We start from the raw sequence: 23,355 nt of genomic DNA on the forward strand, positions 1-23,355 counted from the left end.
ATATTAGACCTCACCCTGAAGATCATCTACCTGCTGACCGGAGAGGTGAGGAGGATTCTGGGAGGTCACATGACATCACTCTTATCTCTTAATAAAACACAGACCTGACCGGAGAGGTGAGGAGGATTCTGGGAAGACTGTAGTGATAATTTTTACTTTCTATCCTTACACAGGATTATGAAGTAGTGAAGAAAACATCGAGTGAACCATTTACACCCAACAGTTATATGAAAGGGGCATCACCCATCACAGTGCCTCCTCCTCATTGCCTGAAAGAAAACTGTGGAAAGAAAGTTCTAGAAGTCATCAACAAGATCACTGAGCTGCTGACAGGAGAGGTGAGCGGTGCCGGGAATTCTGGGACATTATCCAGTAACAGACAAGGGATGTGTCTGGATGGTGACTGTATCATTGTGTGTGTCAGGTTCCTATAAGGTGTCAGGATGTCACTGTCTATTTCTCCATGGAGGAGTGGGAGTATTTAGAAGGACACAAGGATCTCTACAAGGACGTCATGATGGAGAATCAGCCGCCCCTCACATCACCGGGTAAGAGGAGACTTTATTGTGTGTTTCCTACAGATGGATCCAGTAATGGGAACCCACCAGAGAGATGTCCCCGTCCTCTGTATTGCCAGCTAACAGTGGGGCCCAAACTGTAGGGTGGTGCACATTATTGTAAAGGAGAGAGCAGTACGGAGGCTCCACCTAGATCCCCCATCATCTAATAAACACATAGAAACAATGTATTCAGTCAGTGTGTGTGTTTCCTACAGATGGATCCAGTAATGGGAACCCACCACAGAGATGTCCCCGTCCTCTGTATTCCCAGCTAACAGTGGGGCCCAAACTGTAGGGTGGTGCACATGTTACTGGCTCTTTAGAAATGCATGCAATGAACTACTTTTAGGGATGTTATGCAAAGGTAGTCTCTGGTTGGATTACTAGCAGTGGAACAAAAACACAGCTGAATTCGCTCACTAGTCCTGGTATACCACAAATCTTGTCCTGGGCACTTGGTGGTCTGCAGTCTTTAGGGTCCTGATCCTTTGTGGCTTACCTCTCTGGTGCAGAAACAGACAGGCTAGAGCAGCAGGTCTGTACCCCACAGTCTGAAGCACAAGAGGCTCTCAGGAGACTTTATTGTAAAGGAGAGAGCAGTACGGAGGGTCCACCTAGATCCCCCATCATCTGATAAACACATAGAAACAATGTATTCAGTCAGTGTGTGTGTTTCCTACAGATGGGTCCAGTAATGGGAACCCACCAGAGAGATGTCCCCGTCCTCTGTATTCCCGGGAAAGTCACACCATCCCCCACCATCATCAGGTAGGTGGGACTGTATTCTAACCATGAGAAGACATTCTGTGAAATTCCTGGTTACTTCCTTTGTACAAATGTATTCTGTTATCTTTGGGGTTTAGGGTGAAGAAGTGAAAGACATCAAAGTTGAGGTTAAAGAGGAAGAAGAAGAGAGGTTGGTGAGTGGAGATCAGCAGTCTATGGAGGAGGGTTGTCCTCTGGATTCCCACAATTCTACACAGGAAGATCTCCAATATACAGAGAATGGGAGATCAGGAGATCAGGTAGATGGGGCTGGGCACAAAGAACTAAAAGAACATTCTTCTATGTCATCTCTTATTATTGGCAGCAGTGTTTCCAGATCTTATATTTTATAATCTCTGGAATTTAGGGTGAAGAACTGAAAGACATCAAAGTTGAGGATAAAGAGGAAGAAGAAGAGACGTTGGTGAGTGGAGATCAGCAGTCTATGGAGGAGGGGGAGATGATTATGAAAAATAAACAGGAGGAATCTTCTCTACATATCAACACAGGTAAGTCATAAACACTAATTACAGTATAGTAAATATATATAGTCACACTACTTTGTTTTAGATGCCGCTTTATATTTTGGTTTAGATATACTTAGCTGTGCCTAGCATTATATCTTAATTCCAGGCTGGTGGACGCCATCTCTGGTGGAACTAGTGTGCATTACTGCATATATATTGTCGTGTGTCTCCTTATTCTCTTTAGCCATTGGCTACTGAACAGGCAGCGCCACTACCCCCACACCCCAATTTATTCCTAATTACAGAAGCATTTCCTTTTTTTTATTATTTACTTCTTTGCGTTTAAAGAATTCATTTTGTATAATTTCATGGGTTAAAAAGGACAAACGTTCTTGGAATTCAGCCCAAAAAAATAAAATGTAAAGCTGCTGTTTAGATGCGGATGAAGGAAGGAAATTTATATCACGTTTGGTCCAATTTTCCAACAGGAATGAAATAATTCCATCCTGATCCCGAAAAGTCAGTCAGATAATTTCACACATCGACGTTCCACTATTTTTAATTCCTATTATCCTGGCCGGGGTGTCATATGACGTAAAGCAGGATAACGAGCCAGCGCTCGCGCCCCCGCAGGGGCGTGAAGTGCCGTGATTGGTGCAAAAAGATAGTCCTTTAACCACTTCCATACCGGCAGGCACTTATACACCTTCCTGCCCAGACCAATTTTCAGCTTTCAGCGCTGTTGCACTTTGAATGTCAATTGCGTGGTCGTGCTACACTGTACCCAAAGTACATTTTTATCATTTTGTTCTCACAAATAGAGCTTTCTTTTGGTGGTATTTGATCACCTCCTGGGATTTTTATTTTCTGCAAATATTTTTGAAAAACGACCGAAAATTTTGAAAAACAAATGCGTTTTTTTTTAGTTTCCGTTACAAAACTTTGTAAGTAAGTAAGTTTTCTCCTTCACTGATGGGGCTGCACTGACGGGCACTGATAAGGCGGCACTGATGGGCACCGATGAGGTGGCACTCCTGGGTACAGAGTGTAGTGGGTGGTGACATCGGCGCGCCGTTCCACTCCGCCCTACGTCGTTTCGTAATAAAGCTGCGTCTTCCAGTACATTAATTACGTAACTTTATTACGAATAGACGTAGGGCGGAGTGGAACGACCAATCTTTTTCCCTTTTTGGATCAGACCAATCGTCTGGTGAGTATCTGCCCCCGTCCTGATTAAACCTATGTAGTTAGTAACACATACCTTGAGCACGGCTCCAGTGTGGGTTCTTCTCTGTACATGCACCTAACTACATAGGTTTAATCAGGACGGGGGCAGATACTCACCAGACGATTGGTCTGATCGAAAACGCGAAAAAGATTGGTCGTTCCACTCCACCCTACGTCGTTTCGTAATAAAGTTACGTCTTCCACTACCTTAATTACGTAACTTTATTACGAAACGACCTAGGGCGGAGCGGAACGACCAATCTTTTTCCCGTTTTTTGATCAGACCAATCGTCTGGTGAGTATCTGCCCCCGTCCTGACTAAACCTATGTAGTTAGGTGCATGTACAGGGAATGAAAGCACACTGGAGCCGTGCTCAAGGTATGTGTTACTGCTTTATTTGCTTTCCGGGGTTTTATAGGTGAGCTACTAAGGCGGGGAGCATATGTATGATTAGCATAATGTTATGTAGGTATTAGTAGTTTCTGATTGGTTATGTCCATGTGAGGTGAACTTCCTCCAGGATCTGGGTTTAGTCCTGGGCGGAGGCGCCATGTTTGTTTCACATTCTTCATTCGATGGGAGGGGGTGGTGCTGATGCTGAAATCACCAGCTAAAACTGTATGCTTTTAGCTTCTAACTCTTATTGAAAACTTGGTTTCCAACAGATGGACTCTATCTATGGAACTCTACTGAGGGACATCTTGTTGTATCTCACACTTCTAATGTAGATGAAAATGGAATTGTACGATATTTTGTAGGAGTAAATCCCGTTACTCAAAGCTTCAATCACAGACCTTCCGATCCCGACCGATCGATCCATCCCTCTAATTGTGAGGAACCTCCACATACATCCAATGGTGATAGTCAGGATGTCCATCTACGACCTCGCAGTGTGCCGACATCAACAGATCCATCCAATCCCCAGGAATGCTCTTCAAGCCCTCAAGGTGATCACACCAGAGTGGACTCGTTATCGTGCTCGGTGTGCGGGAAATCTTTCACTCAAAGCGAAGACCTTCTCACGCACCAGAAAAATCACATGGCTGCGCGTCCTCACGCGTGCTCCGAGTGCGGGAAATGCTTTATTCACAGAGGAGACCTTCTCCGACACCAGAAACTTCACATGGACAATCGTCCTTATCCATGTTCAGAGTGCGGGAAATGTTTTACTGAGAGAAAAGTGCTCCTCACGCACCAGAAAAGTCACACGGGGGAGCGTCCTTTTTCATGTTCAGAGTGCGGGAAATGTTTCATTCTGAAAAACGCACTGGTTAGACACCAGAGAATTCACAGTGGGGAGCGTCCGTTCTCATGTTCATTTTGTGGGAAATCTTTCATTCAAAGAGGAGACCTTCTTAAACACCAGAGAATTCACACGGGGGAGCGTCCGTTCTCGTGTCCAGAGTGCGGGAAAGCTTTCATTGAGAAAGGAAAACTTGTTATACACCAGAGAAGGCACAGGGGGGAGCGTCCGTTCTTGTGTTCAGAGTGTGGGAAATGTTACACTGAGAAAGCAAAACTTCTCGCACATCAGAGAATGCACACGGGCCAGAGTCCTCATTTATGTTCAGAGTGTGGAAAATGTTTCATTCAGAAAGCAGACCTTCTTAAACACCAGAGAATTCACACTGGCGAGCGCCCTTTCTTATGTTCAGAGTGCGGGAAGTGCTTTACTGAGAAAGGCGCACTTCTTACGCACCAAAGAATTCACACGGGTGAGCGCCCTTTCTTATGTTCAGAGTGCGGGAAATGTTTCCGTCACAAGAAAGCACTTACTACGCACCAGAGAATTCACACTGGTGAACAGCCTTTTTCATGTTCAGAGTGCGGGAAATGTTTCGCTGAGAAAAAGACACTTCTCGCACACCAGAGAAAACACAGCGGCGAGCGTCCCTTCTCATGTTCATGAAAACGCAACAAAATACACTGGCGCTGAACAATGGTAGTATGATTCGAAATAAGAATAAGGACCTTTAGGAACTTATCTCTCCTTGAAAGGGTGTATATGGGAGAGTCCAGAACTGCAAAAAAAATATATAGTAACCGGAAGTACCAAAGAGACATAAAAAAACACACTAAAAATCCGTGCTCATGGCTCTCAGAAAATTCACTATGTACCAAAAGTTAAAAAAGTCCACAGATTACGTTTCGTAGAAAGAAAGAAAGAGTTGGGACTTCAAATGAGATGCGTGTTGATGCAAACAGTGTGTATAAGTAAATAAATAAAGTAGTATAGCGTAATAACCAGGCTCAAACTTACCAACCAAATTGCAAGCCGAATTCAACTGTCTAACTTAGTATGTTAAAAGCAGAGGATTGGTTGCACACATTTGCAAATATATGGATAAGCCACAGGCCGCTTACAAGGCTCTCTGCATTCTTGTGGTCCTAACTAAACTTTTCTAGTTTCCTCAGTGGAGGCATACAAGTGCTAATGAGTAGATGGAGAGCAGGTGACTAGGGGTGTGTGTCACCAGCCAGCCTCCATCTAAAATAGGTGTAGCAATAAAGAGCACTGGAAAAAACGCATAAGGGTAAATGTATAAGCATCAAAATTGCATCTCCATCCCTATTGATAAACATGGAAATGGGTTTGGGACTTTGAATGAGGCATGTGGATGACACATGCCTCCATCCCTGAAAATTGAAAGAAAGAAAGGGTTGGAACTTTAAATGAGATGCGTGTTGATGCAAACAGTGGGCCGGATTCAAAGAGAATTGTGCATTATTTACAGAGGCGCAGGGCAACGTTTTTGCCCTGCGCCCCCTGCAAATTTGCTCCGCTGCCCTTGATTCACGGAGCAGAAGCTCCGTAAATTGCGCGGGCGCGCCGGCAAAATGCCCGGCGCAAGAGCGGGTAATTTAAATGATCCCGTAGGGGGCGGGAATCATTTAAATTAGGCGCGTTCCCGCGCCGATCGTAGAGCGCATGCTCCGTCGGGAAACTTTCCCGACGTGCATTGCGGCAAATGACGTCGCAAGGACGTCATTTGCTTCAAAGTGAACGTGAATGGCGTCCAGCGCGCGAACGACGGGTATACGTAACATGGGCTGCCCCTGCTAATAGCAGGGGCAGCCTTGCGCGAAAACCGCCGTACGTAAACAACGTAAATTGCGTACGCAGGCCTCGCGCAACGTTGTGAATCGGTGTTAGTATGCAATTTGCATACTATACGCTGAGCACAACGGGAACGCCACCTAGCGGCCAATTCAAGAATGCAGCCTAAGATATGCGGGCATAAGAGCCTTATGCCGCGCAGATCTTAGGCTGCAGTCGGCGTAATGGGTTCCTGAATCAGGAGCACTCGTTACGCCGGGGCAAGTAAGCAATTGCGCTGTGTAACCTATGGTTACACAGGCGCAATTGCTTCTTGAATCTACCCCACTATGTATAAGTAAATAAATAAAGTAGTATAGCGTAATAACCAGGCTCAAACTTACCAACCAAATTGCAAGCCGAATTCAACTGTCTAACTTAGTATGTTAAAAGCAGAGGATTGGTTGCACACATTTGCAAATATATGTTTCGTAGGACCAGAACTATTAAGAACATATTAACCCCCGGTAAAATACAGAAAAAACCTTCAGGATCTCCTTTGGACATCAGGTCCTATTTTAATGATAGAAAAGGCATTGTTCAATGCAAGAAAAGAGCGTGCCTGACCTGCCAATTCATCACACACGGTACAGATAAGATTAATATGAACCCAGGCAAAGTGTATACAATTAAACGGTTCATCACATGCTCGACTGATTTTGTTGTCTATGTGTTGCAGTGCCCATGTGGGCTTCTCTACGTGGGCCGCACTATACGAGCACTACGCGCCCGAGTCGGCGACCACCGCCGACTTATTAAGAAAGGTTGCATTGAACATAGTGTGCCACGACACTTTAATCGCACACACAACAAGGACATTAAGGCCCAGATTCTCAAAGGAGATACGACGGCGTAACTCTGAGTCCGAGCCGTCGTATCTATGCGCCCGATTCTTAGAATCAGTTACGCATAGATTTGTATTAGATCCGACCGGCGTAAGTCTCTTACGCCGTCGGATCTTAACTGCATATTTACCATGGCCGCTAGGGGCGTGTACGCTGATTTACGCCTAGAAATATGTAAATCAGCTAGATACGCGAATTCACGAACGTACGCCCGGCCGACGCAGTACAAATACGCTGTTTATGTTAGGCTTTTCCCTGCGTAAAGTTACCCCTGCTATATGAGGCGTACATGCAGCGTACCAATGTTAAGTATGGACATCGTTCCCGCGTCAAATTTTGAAAATTTTACGTCGTTTGCGTAAGTCGTCCGTGAATGGGGCCTGGACGTCATTTACGTTCACGTCGAAACCAATACGTCCTTGCAGCGTACTTTGGAGAAATGCACACTGGGATATGTCCACGGACGGCGCATGCGCCGTTCGTAAAACGTCATTTACGTGGGGGTCACATAACATTTACATAACACACGCCCACATCTTCCAGATTTGAATTAGGCGGGCTTACGCCGGGCCTACTTACCCTACGCCGCCTCAACTTACGGAGCAAGTGCTTTGAGAATACAGCACTTGCCTGTCTAAGTTGCGGAGGCGTAACGTAAATAGGATCCGTTACACCCGCGCAAAGATACGCCGATCTACGAGAATCTGGGCCACAGTGCTTGGAGGTTTTTGCAATCGAACACATTTCTAAAGGTACCTTAACATTGAACGAAAGATTCTCCCTTTTATGCAAAAGGAAAGTTTTTTGGATCTATGGGCCAAATTCACAGTGGAGATACGACGGCGTATCTCTGTTTCTATCTATGCGGATGATTCATAGAATCAGTTACGCATAGATAGCCAGAAGATCCGACAGGTGTAATTGTTTTACACTGTCGGATCTTAGGATGCAGTACCGCGGCCGCCGCTGGGGGGAGTTTGCGTCGTAAACCAGCGTCGGGTATGCAAATTAGGAGTTACGGCGATTCACAACGGATTTTCGCGTTCGCTACGTCGCCGCTAGTCTAGTTTCCCGTCGCAAAGTTAGTCGTCGTTTTAGGTGCCCTAACTTTAGTCAGCAAGTGTATTGCTGTCTAAAGTATGACCGTCGTTCCCGCGTCGAAATTTTTAAATCAACGTCGTTTGCGTAAGCCGTCCGGGAATACGGAATTACGCTACGCGCGTCGCCGTTCGAAAAAATTACGTCACGGCGCGCAATGCACAACGGGAGTTTGGAAACGGAGCATGCGCGGCAGGACTGGCGCGGGAGCGCGCCTAATTTAAATGGCACACGCCCATTTAAATTGGCCCGCCTTGCGCCGGAGGCCGCCGGCGTAGGTTTTCATCGCAAGTGCTTGGTGAATCAGGCACTTGCGATGAAAAATTGCGGCGGTGTAACGTATCTACGATACGCCGCTGCTCTCCTATGTGAATCTGGCCCTTTATGTTTAATACTCTGGCCCCGAAAGGGTTAAACGAGGAGATTGAAACATGTTGTTTTTGTTAGGTGGACTGTCCACTCTCGGGTGCAACCATTATGGTTGATCTGTGTATGAACCTTCGGCTAGCCGGACAATCAAATAAACCAATGACGCACTGATGGGTTCAATAGATTGTTTATTCAAAATTCACAGCGTATGCAATTTATAGCCTTATAGGTAGATTCACAAAGAGTTAGGCCGGCTTATCTACAGATAAGCCGACCTAACTCTGAATCTAAGCCGACTTATGTTTAAGTGTATTCTCAAACAGAGATACACTTAAACATACTTAAGATAGGCTGGCTTGCACCATTCTATCTTAGGTTGCAATGTTTCTTTTGGCCGCTAGATGGCGCTTCCATTGCGGCCGGCCTAGATTATGTAAATGAGGGGATACGCCGATTCCCGACGATTTACGAGCGTACGCCGGGCCTACACCGTCGAGTTACTTCGTTTTCCGTACGCGATAGGCCGCCTAAAGTTATTCCACCTATGAGGTGGAATAACAATGTCAAGTATGGCCGCCGCGAGGTTCAATTTTTTTACATCGTTTGCGCAAGTCGTCCGCGAATCGGGATTTACGTCGTTTACGTACGCGTCAAAATCAATAGGCCCGTACGGCCTACTTAGCCGCAATGCCGGAGTCTTATAAAAATTCCCCCAGTTACCCAGAGTTTATATAAAGTTCATAAAAAAAACATTTGTGTTCAGCAAAGTAATATACCACAACGAATGTCAGCAAGATGTCATCTCCGTTGTCTCAGGATGTGTGGCTTCAACCTGGCAGGTGTCTCTATACGTTCTCTAATTCTACAATTCAGCACTTCCAGCACATAAACATCTGCATAAACATTATCAAGATTTTGTGGTTACATCTTTTGACAGTTTAGGTAATTTCCCAATGTAACTATAGCATGTAATTGCATCTCTGTCATTTTCCAACAAGCTGTATATGGCTGATATTTGTGTGTGTGTGTGTGTGTGTATATATATATGATATATGATATATTATATTGGCTATTAGTGTTGAGCAGAATACGCCATATTCGATTTTGCGATATATCACGAATATATAGCCGAATATTCGAGAAATATTCGCTAAATTCGAATATTCGTGATATTTTATCGAAATGAAATGTTTGCGAAATTTCGCTATTGCGAATGCGAAAATAATTGCGAAATTTCGACAACTGCGGTAGGAGCCCTCTGATTGGCTCAGAATATTCGTGATATTTTATCGAAATTTCGCAAAATGCGAATGCGATATTTATTTCGGAATTTCGACAACTACGGTAGGAGCCCTCTGATTGGCTCAGAATATTCGTGATATTTTATCGAAATTTCGCAAAATGCGAATGCGAAATTGATTGCGGAATTTCGACAACTGCGGTAGGAGCACTCTGATTGGCTCTGATGCAAAAGAAGGGCGGAGAAAATAATCGCGCAATATTCCTATTGCCGAATATTCGCATTGCGAATATTCGGCAATATAAAATGATCGCTTCAGCTACTCGGCCCAAGGTCTCTAATCAATCATACCAGCAATGCTTTTAGACGTCGATGGAGATCACTAGGATGTGATCTGTTCTAAAAATAAAATTGAAAAAATCTGAATATTCGGAATAGCGAATATTGACCGCGAAATTCGAGATATTCGCGAATACTCGAATATGCCATATTCGAGCCGAATATTCGCAATACGAATATTCGTGAGCAACACTATTGGCTATATATTAGGGCTGTTACTGGTCAAAATTTTTCTGTTCGATTAATCGTTTATTTTTTTTAATTGATTAATCGACTAATTTCGATTAATTATAACGCACATACAGATCCAACTACCGTATTTATCGGCGTATACCGCGCACTATTTTGCCCTGAAAATCAGGGCAAAATCGTGGGTGCGCGATATACGCCGATACCCGCTTTCCCGCCACGAGTTTTGAATACTGCGCCGGCATATACCGAGCGCAGTACACTCGTGTAACTTCGGGCAGTCTCGGCGCCTCTCGCACTGACGTCCTGAGCGTACAGGACGTCAGTGCGACAGTTGCCGAGCCTGCCCAACGTTACACGAGTGTACTGCGCTCGGTATATGCCGGCGCAGTATTCAAAACTCGTGGCGGGAAACGAGCGGGGAAGACGCGAGGACGCCCGACCCGCCGAAGAGGACACCCGACCCGCCGAAGACGGACGCCCGACCCGCCGAAGAGGACACCCGAAGCCGCAGATGGACGCCGGACCCGACGAGGCCGCCGATGAACGCCGCGCAAGACACCAAAACTGTAAGTACAAAAAAACAAAAAAAAAATTTTAATCCACAGGAATTCGGGCCACTTTGGGGGTGCGCGGTATATGCGGGAGCGTGTTATACCGCGATAAATACGGTACTTTCAGCTGATCTCCTTGCAGGCTGATTTCCAGTGCAGCTACCAACCACTGGAAAAATGCATAGCAGGATACAAAAAACACACAAAGGCAGCGCTCGATGAGAATAACATTAAAACTTGTATAGTCTTCAAGTAGGTAACCAAATAAATATTGCACTGGAGATAAAATCGATGTAGCTACTTAACCACTTAAGCCCCGGACCAATATGCTGCTAAATGCCCAAAGGCGTTTTTACAATTCGGCATTGCGTCGCTTTAACAGACAATTGCGCGGTCGTGCAACGTGGCTCCCGAACAAAATTGGCGTCCCACAAATAGAGCTTTCTTTTGGTGGTATTTGATCACCTCTGCGGTTTTTATTTTTTGCGCTATAAACAAAAATAGAGCGACAATTTCGAAAAAAAAACAACATTTTTTTACTTTTTGCTATAATAAATATCCCCAAAAACATATATAAAAATGTTTTTTTTTTCCTCAGTTTAGGCCGATACGTATTCTTCTACCTATTTTTGGCAATAAGCGTTTATCGATTGGTTTGCGCAAAATTTATAGCGTTTACAAAATAGGGGATAGTTTTATTGCATTTTTATTAATTTTTTTTTTTTTACTACTAATGGCGGCGATCAGCGATTTTTTTTCGTGACTGCGACATTATGGCGGACACTTCGGACAATTTTGACACATTTTTGGGACCATTGTCATTTTCACAGCAAAAAATGCATTTAAATTGCATTGTTTATTGTGAAAATGACAGTTGCAGTTTGGGAGTTAACCACAGGGGGCGCTGTAGGAGTTATGTTTCACCTAGTGTGTGTTTACAACTGTAGGGGGGTGTGGCTGTAGGAATGACGTCATCGATCGAGTCTCCCTATATAAGGGATGACTCGATCGATGCAGCGCCATAGTGAAGCACGGGGAAACTGTGTTTACATACGGCTCTCCCCGTTCTTCAGCTCCGGGGAGCGATCGCGACGGAGCGGCTATAAACGAACCGCACCGTCGTCCCGGATCGCTCCCCGAGGGAATCCGACCGCCGCATGTAGCGGGGGGGGGGTCCCGATCGGACCCCCCACCCACTAGAAGGCAGGGGCGTACAGGTACGCCCTTCTGCCTGTCCGTGCCATTCTGCCGACGTATATCTACATGCGGCGGTCGGGAAGCGGTTAATCGACTAATTTCGATTAATTATAGCGCACATACAGATCCAACTACTTTTAGCTGATCTCCTTGCAGGCCGATTCCCAGTGCAGCTACCAACCACTGGAAAAATGGATAGCAGGATACAAAAAACACACAAAGCAGCGCTCGATGGGAATAGCATTAAAATTTTTATAGTATTCAAGTAGGTAACAAAATAAATATTGCACTGGAGATAAAATCGATGTAGCTACATAAACTGTAAAAATGGTGCGAGTAATACCAAACGGTACCAAAAGCAGTCATAAAAACATATAGTTAGGTATGATACTGGTATAAAAATGTGTACAACGATACCACTGCTGAATCCAGATGAGGAGAAGTTAACATCAGTCCGTCGGCATGTAGATGTCCCGTGAAGGGAACTATCACAACTCCCAGTGGATGGCTGTAGAATCCCAGGTTGATAGAGGGAAGTGATAGAGGGAAGTGTAACAGCCCTTGCGTGTGGCAGATAGTAAGGTCCCGCCGACATGCAGATATGAAGGCACAGCAAAGGAGCTCTTCAGATGGACACGGCAAGCCCCGCCGGTGTCCGTGACGTTACCGGATCTCCGATAGAACTCCCTGAAGGCCCAGAAGCCGGCGGAGAGGTGAGTACCAATCAAAAGAATTTTAATTGATCAAAAAAATTTAAGATTAATTAAAAGTTAATTTGCACAGCCCTACTATATATTGGCTATATATTGGCAATTTCCCCACAATCGTCACTTTGATCGTATGAAATAGTAAATTTCATAGGATCATTCCTGATACCAATTACCATGGTCTTTCCTACTCCCCAAATAGTAAACTTAGTAACACAGTGGGGTAGATTCAGGTAGGGCTGCGCACTGTTACGGAGGCGCAGCGTACCGTTTTAACGCTACGCCTCCGTAAATTACCCCCCGCCACACAACCCCATAAAAAATAATAATGGTGGCCACACAAAATATTGACACTTTGGGCCCAATTTGGAAATTTTCACTTAGGGGTGTCCTCACTTTTGTTGTCAGCAGGTTCAGACATTAATGGCTGTGTGTTGATTTATTTTGAGGGGACGACAAATTGACACTGTTATACAAGCTGTACACTCACTACACAACATTGTAGCAAAGTGTCATTTCTTCAGTGTTGTCACATGAAAAGATAGAATATAATATTTACAGAAATGTGAGAGGTGTACTTACTTTTGTGAGATACTGTATTAAAAAACTGTATGGGGGATTTTAAAGTGTATATTTGAAAACAATAAAAATATATATTTATTCAGTATATTTCTCCAGTGCATGCTCATTTCTTCATGTTATCACTCGTTAACCACTTCAGCTCCGGAAGGTTTTACCCCCCCTTTCTGACCAGGCCATTTTTCGTGATACAGCACTGTGTTACTTTAACTGACAATTGCGCGGTCATGCGATGTTGTACCCAAATAAATTTGATGTCATTTTTTTCTGCTAGATATCCAATAAGAATATTTTGATTGGTTTCATCTACAAATTCCTGGATATATTTATGGATTACATTTTTTTTTTACTAGTAATTGCACATCAGGGCACACGACATCGGGGCACGGGGCACATAGCACATCAGGACACATGGCATATCAGGGCACATGGCATATCAGAGCACATGATGGGGCACATCGTTTACTAGCCAGCATGCAGAGTAGCGCAGGAAGTGTCTGTAATCAGTTCTCTCTCATGTCACGCTGCTCCTCGACGGCCCCTCCTCTCTTCTCGTCCATCCCAGATGATGTCACAAGCCAATGGGGATGGAAGGAAGGAGGGGCCGCCGAGGAGCAGCGTGACATGAGAAAGAACTGATTACAGACGCTTCCTGCACTACTCTGCATGCTGGCTAGATCTTGATCTACCCGTCAGGCGCCAGCTGTCGGCGATTGACGGGTAGATCGCAGCGAACCTCTGATCCAATAGGCAGCTGCTGAAACCGGCCTACTGAGCCATCGGCCCACTGGGAAACTCCCAGTAGTCCCGATGGCCAGTACATGCCTGATGTAGTATGTATGGTGGGAGGAGAGCTGTCGGAGAATGTAGTGTGGATGGTGGGAGGAGATCTGTCGGAGAATGTAGTGTGGATGGTGGAGGAGAGCTGTCGGAGAATGTAGTGTGGATGGTGGAGGAGATCTGTCGGAGAATGTAGTGTGGATGGTGGAAGAGAGCTGTCGGAGAATGTAGTGTGGATGGTGGAGGAGAGCTGTCGGAGAATGTAGTGTGGATGGTGGGAGGAGAGCTGTCGGAGAATGTAGTGTGGATGGTGGGAGGACAGCTGTCGGAGAATGTAATGTGGATGGTGGGAGGAGAGCTGTCGGAGAATGTAGTGTGGATGGTGGAGGAGATCTGTCGGAGAATGTAGTGTGGATGGTGGAGGAGAGCTGTCGGAGAATGTAGTGTGGATGGTGAGAGGAGAGCTGTCGGAGAATGTAGTGTGGATGGTGGAGGAGAGCTGTCGGAGAATGTAGTGTGGATGGTGGAGGAGAGCTGTCGGAGAATGTAGTGTGGAGGAGATCTGTCGGAGAATGTAGTGTGGATGGTGGGAGGACAGCTGTCGGAGAATGTAATGTGGATGGTGGGAGGAGAGCTGTCGGAGAATGTAGTGTGGATGGTGGAGGAGATCTGTCGGAGAATGTAGTGTGGATGGTGGAGGAGAGCTGTCGGAGAATGTAGTGTGGATGGTGGAGGAGAGCTGTCGGAGAATGTAGTGTGGATGGTGAGAGGAGAGCTGTCGGAGAATGTAGTGTGGATGGTGGAGGAGAGCTGTTGGAGAATGTAGTGTGGATGGTGAGAGGAGAGCTGTCGGAGAATGTAGTGTGGATGGTGGAGGAGAGCTGTCGGAGAATGTAGTGTGGATGGTGGAGGAGATACAGAAATCGTTTTGCGAATCGCCTCTGAAGTCGTCCTCAGGACGACTTGCAGAGTCGCCCCCGAAGTCGTGTCGCCTATGTGTGAACCAATTTTTAGGCCAATGAAAAAGCCAATAACTTTTGCAAAGTATGTACTTCTTTTTTTCCTTGGTTGACTTTTAACTTGCGTAAGAACACAGAAGAATGTTTTCAAATTGTTGAAAAAAAAACGGAGGCGGCAGTCTTTGTATTCACCCCAAGATGGCGATCTCACCAATTGTGAGTGGAACGCATAGACAGGAAATGAGGTATGATACAGACAGGAAGTAGTATTGAAGGCAGGAAGTGGGGTAAGGGGAAAAAAAACAGTAGTTTCCATTGAAGTAGCAGGAAGTAGAGAGGAGACGTTGCTGGAACTGAGGAGGTAATAAGATATTATTTTATATTTACGTCCAATTGCAACCCCTTCCCAACCTCTCCCCATTGTGTCCGTCCTCTTCCTCTATATTAAGGATGAGCTCCGGCGTGTTCGCATAGAACACGTGCAGAGCCCGCCAGGAAGTCGGCACCCGAGCTGCACTAATCACAGCCAGGCAGACATTTCCCAATCTCTGCAGCCGAGCATCGGGAAATGTCTGCCTGGCTGTGTTTAGCGCAGCGCGGGTGCCGACTTCCTGGCGGGCTCTGCACATGTTCTATGCGAACACGCCGGAGCCCATCCTTACTCTATATACACGTGATGTATTTAAACTGAGCGAACGTTGCATGACGCAGCAGAAATGCCACATCCTGGGTATTCCAAATTGTTCCCTCAATTGTGTAACAGTGGATAATCCATTGTCCTGGCATATGTGATGTAAATATTTTATACCATATTTTGCCCATCTATTAATTTAAAAAACTCCTCCAAGGATTTATTACACCACAAAGGGTTATTTGGGGACAGCCATGAGGACCCATCCCTTCTCCGTTGTGAACAGAGATGGAATATTTTTCCAGGAAGTGCCAGGACTGACCCCACCTTCCTCCCCTGGATCCCCTTCCTGAACACCATATTTAGTAGGGATTCTTGCGAGGTGGCGACCGCTGCTTCCAATAAAGTAGTGGCATTAGGTGTCTGGGGGAAAAAGTCGCCAGTGTAGAAAGGACAATTGCGAAGCAAAAAAATCTGAGTGCAGGTCTGGGAGGGTCACCGAAAAACCAACCAATAACTGGTATATTTAGAACTGCTAGAGAGACTCTGGGGGCGTGTGATCACCACAGGAATCCCACAATAATGGAGTCAATGGTTCTGAAAATCCGTAGTGTCACAAAGACCGTGGAGTTCGAGAAGATATAAAGAAATTTAGGGAGAAAAATCATTTAAAGCGGTGGTTCACCCTGCAGAACAACATTTTACCATACAATTCGGCATTGTAGCGCGAGCTACAGTATGCCGGTCTTAATTTTTTTATCGCCGTACTCACAGTGTAATCGTACATAGTAGATTCTGACTGCCCGCGGGGAATGGGCGTTCCTTTCAAGAGGGAGGGTGATTGACGGCCGGCTCTGGCACGTCACGCTCCCCGAAGACAGCCGGAGTAGGTCTTGGCTCTTCACGGCGCCTGCGCACAGACTATGCGCAGGCGCCGTGAAGAGCCAAGCCTATTTCGGCTATTTCCGGAGAAGCGTGACGCGCCAGAGCCGGCTGTCAATCACCTTCCGTCTGGATTGGAACCCCCATTCCCCGGAATCTACTATGTACGATTACACTGTGAGTACGGCGATAAAAAAATTAAGACCGGCATACTGTAGCTCGCGCTACAATGCCGAATTTTAGGCTAGAAGAAAAAAAAAATTGTATTTTTTATTTTATAGGGTGAACCCCCGCTTTAAACAAATGTATTTGTTCCATCAACGTGATCCGTAAATTCTGCCATTTCTGTATCTGTACCTTCAAAGTCCCAACAATTGGTGACAGATTAGTCTCCAGAAACCGTGAGATAGGGAGCTGAACCACAATGCCTAAATATTTGAAAGAAGTTGACAAAGAAATAGGGCGTTCCGATGCAAGAACCACAGCATCCTCTATGGGGAAAAGGGACATTTTTGTGCAATTTAATTCTAAATCCGGAGTAATCTCCAAATTCCTGTATCAGCCTGAAGGCCCCCGAAAGCGAGGGTCCTGGATCTTTTAGTTACAAAAGCATGTCATCTGCATAGTGTCACAAACTACGGTGAACGGGAGTGAACCACAACTGCGGTTAAGGAAATAATTCAATGCACCTCCGTATGTTATGTGAGATTTCAGTACTGGACCCCAGGCCTCACTCCAATCAGAGAACAGGAGTTTGGGGGTTCTCTACATCATATCACTTTAACATAAAGGAATGCATTGGGCTACCAAGGGAACAGGTATGAGATACCTTCGAGCCTTAGCATGAAAAAGTTAGAGCGAACATGTTCAACATTTAAGGGACGAAGCGCATATACATTTAAGAACGTATGTCAAGCACGTAGCAATTAAGAATACTGTATGCAATTAATTTTTTGCGTAGGAGAGGCAAGTATAGCTGAGCTGAGTTGAGAGTGTATGCCCTTTAAGATATTCTACAGCAGACAGCTGAAGACACACTAAATAATCCCAAGCAGCAAGATAGTATTCAATAATCCAGATTTAAATACATTACTTGATAAGGGCAATATATGAAGCAGGTAACTCCAAGCAGTATAAATTACGTAAAAATGCTACTTCTCCGTTTGCAGAGGATGAGTGTTGTAGTCTGATAGCAGCAATGGGGTTTCTGTAGTGCAGGGTCTTCTGGAGGAAGATATCTTTAAGGCCGCGTACACACGGTCGGTTTTGACCGATGAAAACGGCCTTAAGTCCAGTTTCATCGGTCAAAACCGACTGTGTGTACAGCCCATCGGTCCGTTGTCCTTCGGTCCAAAATTTTAAAACATGCTTTAAAATCGAACCGATGGACTGCTGCCCGATCGGTCCAAACCGATGGTTAGTACACAAAAGCATCGGTTCAAAACCCGCGCCTGCTCAGAATCAAGTCGACGCATGCTTGGAAACGTTGAACTTCGTTTTTTTCAGCACGTTGTGTGTTTTACGTCACCGCGTTCTGACCCGATCGGAATTTGAACTGATGGTGTGTACGCATATCAGGCCGTCAGGCCACTTCAGCGGTGAACCGATAGAAATGGCCCGTCGGACCATTCTCATCGGTTTGTAACGACCGTGTGTACAAGTCCTAAGGTGTCCCCAGCATTGGCAATATGTATGGCAGCGTAGATCCAGTGTAGCTAGATGTTGATATGGGTCCAGCGTGACATAGTCTGCAGCTTGGGGATGGATGGTACCTGTAGTTTGATTATAGCCAAGCCTGCTACGGCCGACAATAATAGGACAGCGTGTACTATCCACGCTGTCCTCTTTATAGGGGGGAGACAAGTGCAGTGCATAAAGCACTGATTCGGCCCGTACTTCTGCATTCCGCGGTGGAACGCACGCGGCCCCGGGCGATGATGTCATTGTGCGGTCGCTGTATGCGTTCCAGCGTGGAACGCAATACGGCGCGAGAGGGCGCCTATTACACATAGAGAGACACCCGTTCTTCAAACTCCCCAATTCACAGACCAGCCAGAGTAGGAGTAGATCTTGGCTTTACTGCCAGGGGCTCTATGACCAGAGCAAACGGGAAGTGCGATAGTGGGCACGCCTGCCTAGTTCCCTAGGATATAGGAAAGGGGTCTGTGATAATGCCATTAACCGTTAAGCCTCATACACACGATCAGACTTCCATCAGAAGTACAACTGGGGGGATCCTTAGTGGAGAATAGACATGTGCACAGCAAAATTTTTCGTTTATCGTGATTCGTAACGAGTCGTAATTTCGTAAGACGTACGTTATCGTATTCGTACTCTTTAGTATTTTCGTAACACTCTTTTTTCCGTTTCCATTTTTTTCTGTTAGTTTAATTTTCGTTGAATCGAAATTAGTATTTTCGTTATATTTTGTATTCTGCCGCGTTAGTATTTTTAAAATGATTTTATTCGTTCCTTCGTTTTTAAGTTAGTTTAATTTTCGTTGTTTTGCTATTCGTATTTACATTATATTTTCCATCATGCCGCGTTCGTATTTTCGTAAAAAATATATTTTCGTTGCTTTATGATCATTTGTATTTTCGTGTCTAATTTCCTTTGATGGTAAAAACTTACTTTTGTAGATTTTATTGCATTCGTAATTCTGTTAGAATACATTTTACGTTTATTCGACACACTACTCTTCGTAATTTTGTAATTCGTACTTTACTGTGATTGACTTGACTGTCTTAGTTAGCACACACACCCTGTCTAGAATGAAGTCTGACGTAGAAGAAAACTAAAATATGTCAGATATTACAAATACAAATCTAGAAATTAGATGCACTGCAGTCTAACACAGAAAAAGACACAAGTAGCCAGGAGGTAATGAGAAAGAAGCTCATTGGGGGAAGGAACAAACCTCTTCAGAGGAAAGGGACAGCGCTCAGTGGCTATTGGTCAATGTCCAGAAATATTTCAGTACTAACGAAAGCTAATTTACATTATTTCGTATTTTCGTTGTTTTCATTTCCGTTTTCCGAAGATTCGTAATTTATTTTTCGTTAGTTTTGATTTTTGTTTTTTATTCTTTGTTCGGCATTTCGGTTGTTTTCTTTTCGATCTTCGAATATTAGTAAGTTTGCATTTTCGTTCTTTTTGTTTTTCGTAATTATTATTTTTTTGGGGTTCGGTATTTTCATTGTTTCTATGTTTTCGTTTCTTTCTTCTTTCGTATCTTCATTGATTTTCATATTCGTTATTTTGAAAATATCGTTATTCGTTATTAATTGCGCTAAACCGTTCGTTCATTCGTATGTTAACGAATCAACTAAAATAACGAAAATTTACGGAAAACGTATTTGTAACTTAAAAAATTGCACATGCCTAGTGGAGAAGGATCTGGGGGGATCTGTAGTGGAGAAGGATCTGGGGGGATCTGTAGTGGAGAAGGATCTGGGGGGATCTGTAGTGGAGAAGGATCTGGGGGTTTTGGTAGATCATAAGCTCAATAATAACATGCAATGCCAAGCTGCAGTTTCCGAAGCAAGCAAAGTCCTTTCTTGTATAAGAGAGGTATGGACTCCAGAGAGAGATATCATTTTGCTCCTGTACAAATCATTAGTAAGACCTCATCTGGAATATGCAGTTCGGTTTTGGGCTCCAGTTCTCAAAAAGGGATATCAGGGAACTGGAGAAAGTGCAGAGAAGGGCAACCAAACTGATAAGAGGCATGGAGGAGCTCAGCTATGAGGAAAGATTAGAGGAACTGAATTTATTCACTCTTGAGAAGAGGAGAATAAGGGGGGAGATCATCAAACATGTATAAATATATAAAGGGCCCATATAGTTAACTTGGTGTTGAAAGAGTGGGTATTACCGCGCTACCAGGAAGTAGGGGGGGGGGGAAAGAATACAGCTGTGGCACTAAAAGGTGTATCAGACCATAAGATATAGCAAAAAGGGGAAGGTAGTGCTGCGCTGTGAATGGGGGATGGGAAAGGCGTGTGGAGGAAATAAAAGATAATATGTCTGTGGTTAAACCAGTACAAACAAAAATGACATAAAAAAAAGATCAGTGAACTGACTGACAACGATGTATCAATTATAAGCATAAATGCTATTGCAATAACTGCATTAACTCTTCTTGGTAAAGTGAGATAAATAATAAAGTGATATAATAATGCAAATAAAGATATACAATGTGCATAACACAACATCCAAGTGACTGGGATAAGCTAAGCTAAAAAGTCCATGCAGCAGAGCTCAATGATATGGTAAGAACGAGAAATTGAATGATAAACAAAAGTCCAAAATAAATAAAGGTGCTGGTGTGGGTCCCAACATATAACGTGAAGAAGGATGGATATCCAGTGATCCCGCGCATTCGTCACCACACGTGACACGTCTCCTGAGGAAGTCAAGTGTGGTGACGAATGCGCGTAAGAGTCCACCGAGAGGTACCGGAGGTGACGTTGGCGAACTACTTCCCCCTTTTTTATATGCCTGATTTTATTTGAAGCTATGTGAGTACCCTTCAGTGGCGGTGCGTCCATAGGGACGCAGGAGCGCCGCCCCCTCTGGCTCGCTCACAGCCAGTAAAATATACAGATTTATACACTGTATGAATCTGTATATTTTCGCCGCTGCCGCCCACTATTCAGCTGGCTGGATGTTGAGCGCCGGTCAGCTGAATAGCGGCAGCTGACTGGCTGTGTGGAAGTGCCTATCAGGGCCAGCGGCCCTGAGGCTGTAGTCGGCTTCCTGAAGCTCATCCTCGGGACGTACCGGCCGGACGTCTGAGGATAAGACTGACAGGCGTCTCAGCCAATCAGGTAACCTGATTGGCTGAAGCGTCATCGAGGGCGGGACGAGGGACATCGAGGGACGTAGAAGCCATAAAGGTAAGTGCCAGGGGGGGGTACTGGGCACAGTGGCTACAAGTGGGGGCACAGTGGCTACAAGTGGGGGCACAGTGGCTACAAGTGGGGGCACAGTGGCTACAAGTGGGGGCACAGTGGCAACAATTGGGGGCACAGTGGCGACAATTGGGGGCACAGTGGCGACAATTGGGGGCACAGTGGCGACAATTGGGGCACAGTGGCGACAATTGGGGGCACAGTGGCGACAATTGGGGGCACAGTGGCGACACTTGGGGGCACAGTGGCGACAATTGGGGGCACAGTGGCTGTGTTTGATGGCATAGTGGTGACAATTGATGGCACAGTAGCTGCGTTTGATGGTATGGCACAGTGGCTGTGTTTTGATGGCATGGCACGGTGGCTGTGTTTTGATGGCATGGCACGGTGGCTGTGTTTTGATGGCATGGCACAGTGGCTGTGTTTTGATGGCACAGTGGTTGCGTTTTGATGGCACAGTGGTTGCGTTTGATGGCATGGCACAGTGGTGACAATTGATAGGTACAGTGAGGCTGCAATTGTTTTTTTTTTTCGTTTGCGCCCCCCAAAATTTTTGAGCACCAGCCGCCACTGGTACCCTTATGTAGTCTTTCTGTTGAATAAATGTTTTAAACGGTATCACACTATTGGTGTTTTATCCCTCTGGGTTTGAGCCATTGGCAATCCTGAGACGGGACCACCAAGAGGGACTTATGTTTCCTTGAACTACAGTCCATTCGGATAACCATCCATACAGATACGACCAGAAAGGGCGTTTGGATCTATATGCTGTTACCTTACAGCAGTAAGGTAAGGGGACATCCTCACTCACCTTGAAGGGATCACTGGATATCCATCCTTCTTCACATTATATGTTGGGATCCACACCAGCACCTTTATTTATTTTGGACTTTTGTTTATCATTCAATTTTTCGTTCTTACCATATCATTAAGCTCTGCTGCATGGACTTTTTAGCTTGGCTTATCCCAGTCACTTGGGTGTTGTGTTATGCACATTGTATATCTTTATTTGCATTATTATATCACTTTATTATTTATCTCACTTTACCAAGAAGTTATTGCAATAGCATTTATGCTTAGAATTGATACACCGTTGTCAGTCAGTTCACTGATCTTTTTTTGATGTCATTTTTGTTTGTACTGGTTTAACCACAGACAGATTATCTTTTATTTCCTCCACACGCCTTTCCCTTCCCCCATTCACAGCGCAGCACTACCTTCCCCTTTTTGCTATAACTTGGTGTTGAGTTATTCACTTTTCGGTCAACACAAAGGACAACGGGGCACTCTTTGCGTCTAGAGGAAAAGAGATTTCATCTCCCAATACGGAATGTTTTTTTTTTCTTTGTCTTCCTCTGGATAAACTGTGGGTATAGAATTGGATATATGGGATTGTACGATACTTTTTTTTTTTTTTATGGTTGAACTAGATGTGTCTGGATGGTGACTGTATCATTGTGTGTGTCAGGTTCCTATAAGGTGTCAGGATGTCACTGTCTATTTCTCCATGGAGGAGTGGGAGTATTTAGAAGGACACAAGGATCTCTACAAGGACGTCATGATGGAGAATCAGCCGCCCCTCACATCACCGGGTAAGAGGAGACTTTATTGTAAAGGAGAGAGCAGTACGGAGGGTCCACCTAGATCCCCCATCATCTGATAAACACATAGAAACAATGTATTCAGTCAGTGTGTGTGTTTCCTACAGATGGACCCAGTAATGGGAACCCACCAGAGAGATGTCCCCGTCCTCTGTATTCCCAGCTAACAGTGGGACCCAAACTGTAGGGTGGTGCACATTATTGTAAAGGAGAGAGCAGTACGGAGGGTCCACCTAGATCCCCCATCATCTGATAAACACATAGAAACAATGGCCCGGATTCACAGACACTGGCGCACATTTATGCCGCCGTAGCATATCTCCTGTACGCTACGCCGACGCAGCTTAGAGAGGCA

General features: G+C 45.0%; 3 protein-coding genes across 4 annotated transcripts in view; all 3 read left to right on the forward strand.

Annotated features, from left to right (window-relative positions):
• The window catches only part of LOC120910546 (zinc finger protein 850-like), a 1,103,195-nt gene that overhangs the window by 891,134 nt on the left and 188,706 nt on the right, over positions 1–23,355 (forward strand).
• Positions 1–23,355, forward strand: part of LOC120910016 (gastrula zinc finger protein XlCGF26.1-like) — a 111,051-nt gene that overhangs the window by 78,406 nt on the left and 9,290 nt on the right. The window lies entirely within an intron of this gene.
• On the forward strand, positions 1,411–5,247 carry LOC120910112 (zinc finger protein 501-like). The gene is made up of 3 exons (XM_040321982.1): positions 1,411–1,585; positions 1,765–1,834; positions 3,686–5,247. Exons 1-3 carry the CDS (start codon positions 1,502–1,504, stop codon positions 4,927–4,929), a joined length of 1,398 nt encoding a protein of 465 aa, XP_040177916.1. The 5' UTR covers positions 1,411–1,501; the 3' UTR covers positions 4,930–5,247.

This window comes from Rana temporaria, chromosome 8 (genome assembly GCF_905171775.1).
Source record: "Rana temporaria chromosome 8, aRanTem1.1, whole genome shotgun sequence".
NCBI classification, from domain to species: domain Eukaryota; kingdom Metazoa; phylum Chordata; class Amphibia; order Anura; family Ranidae; genus Rana; species Rana temporaria.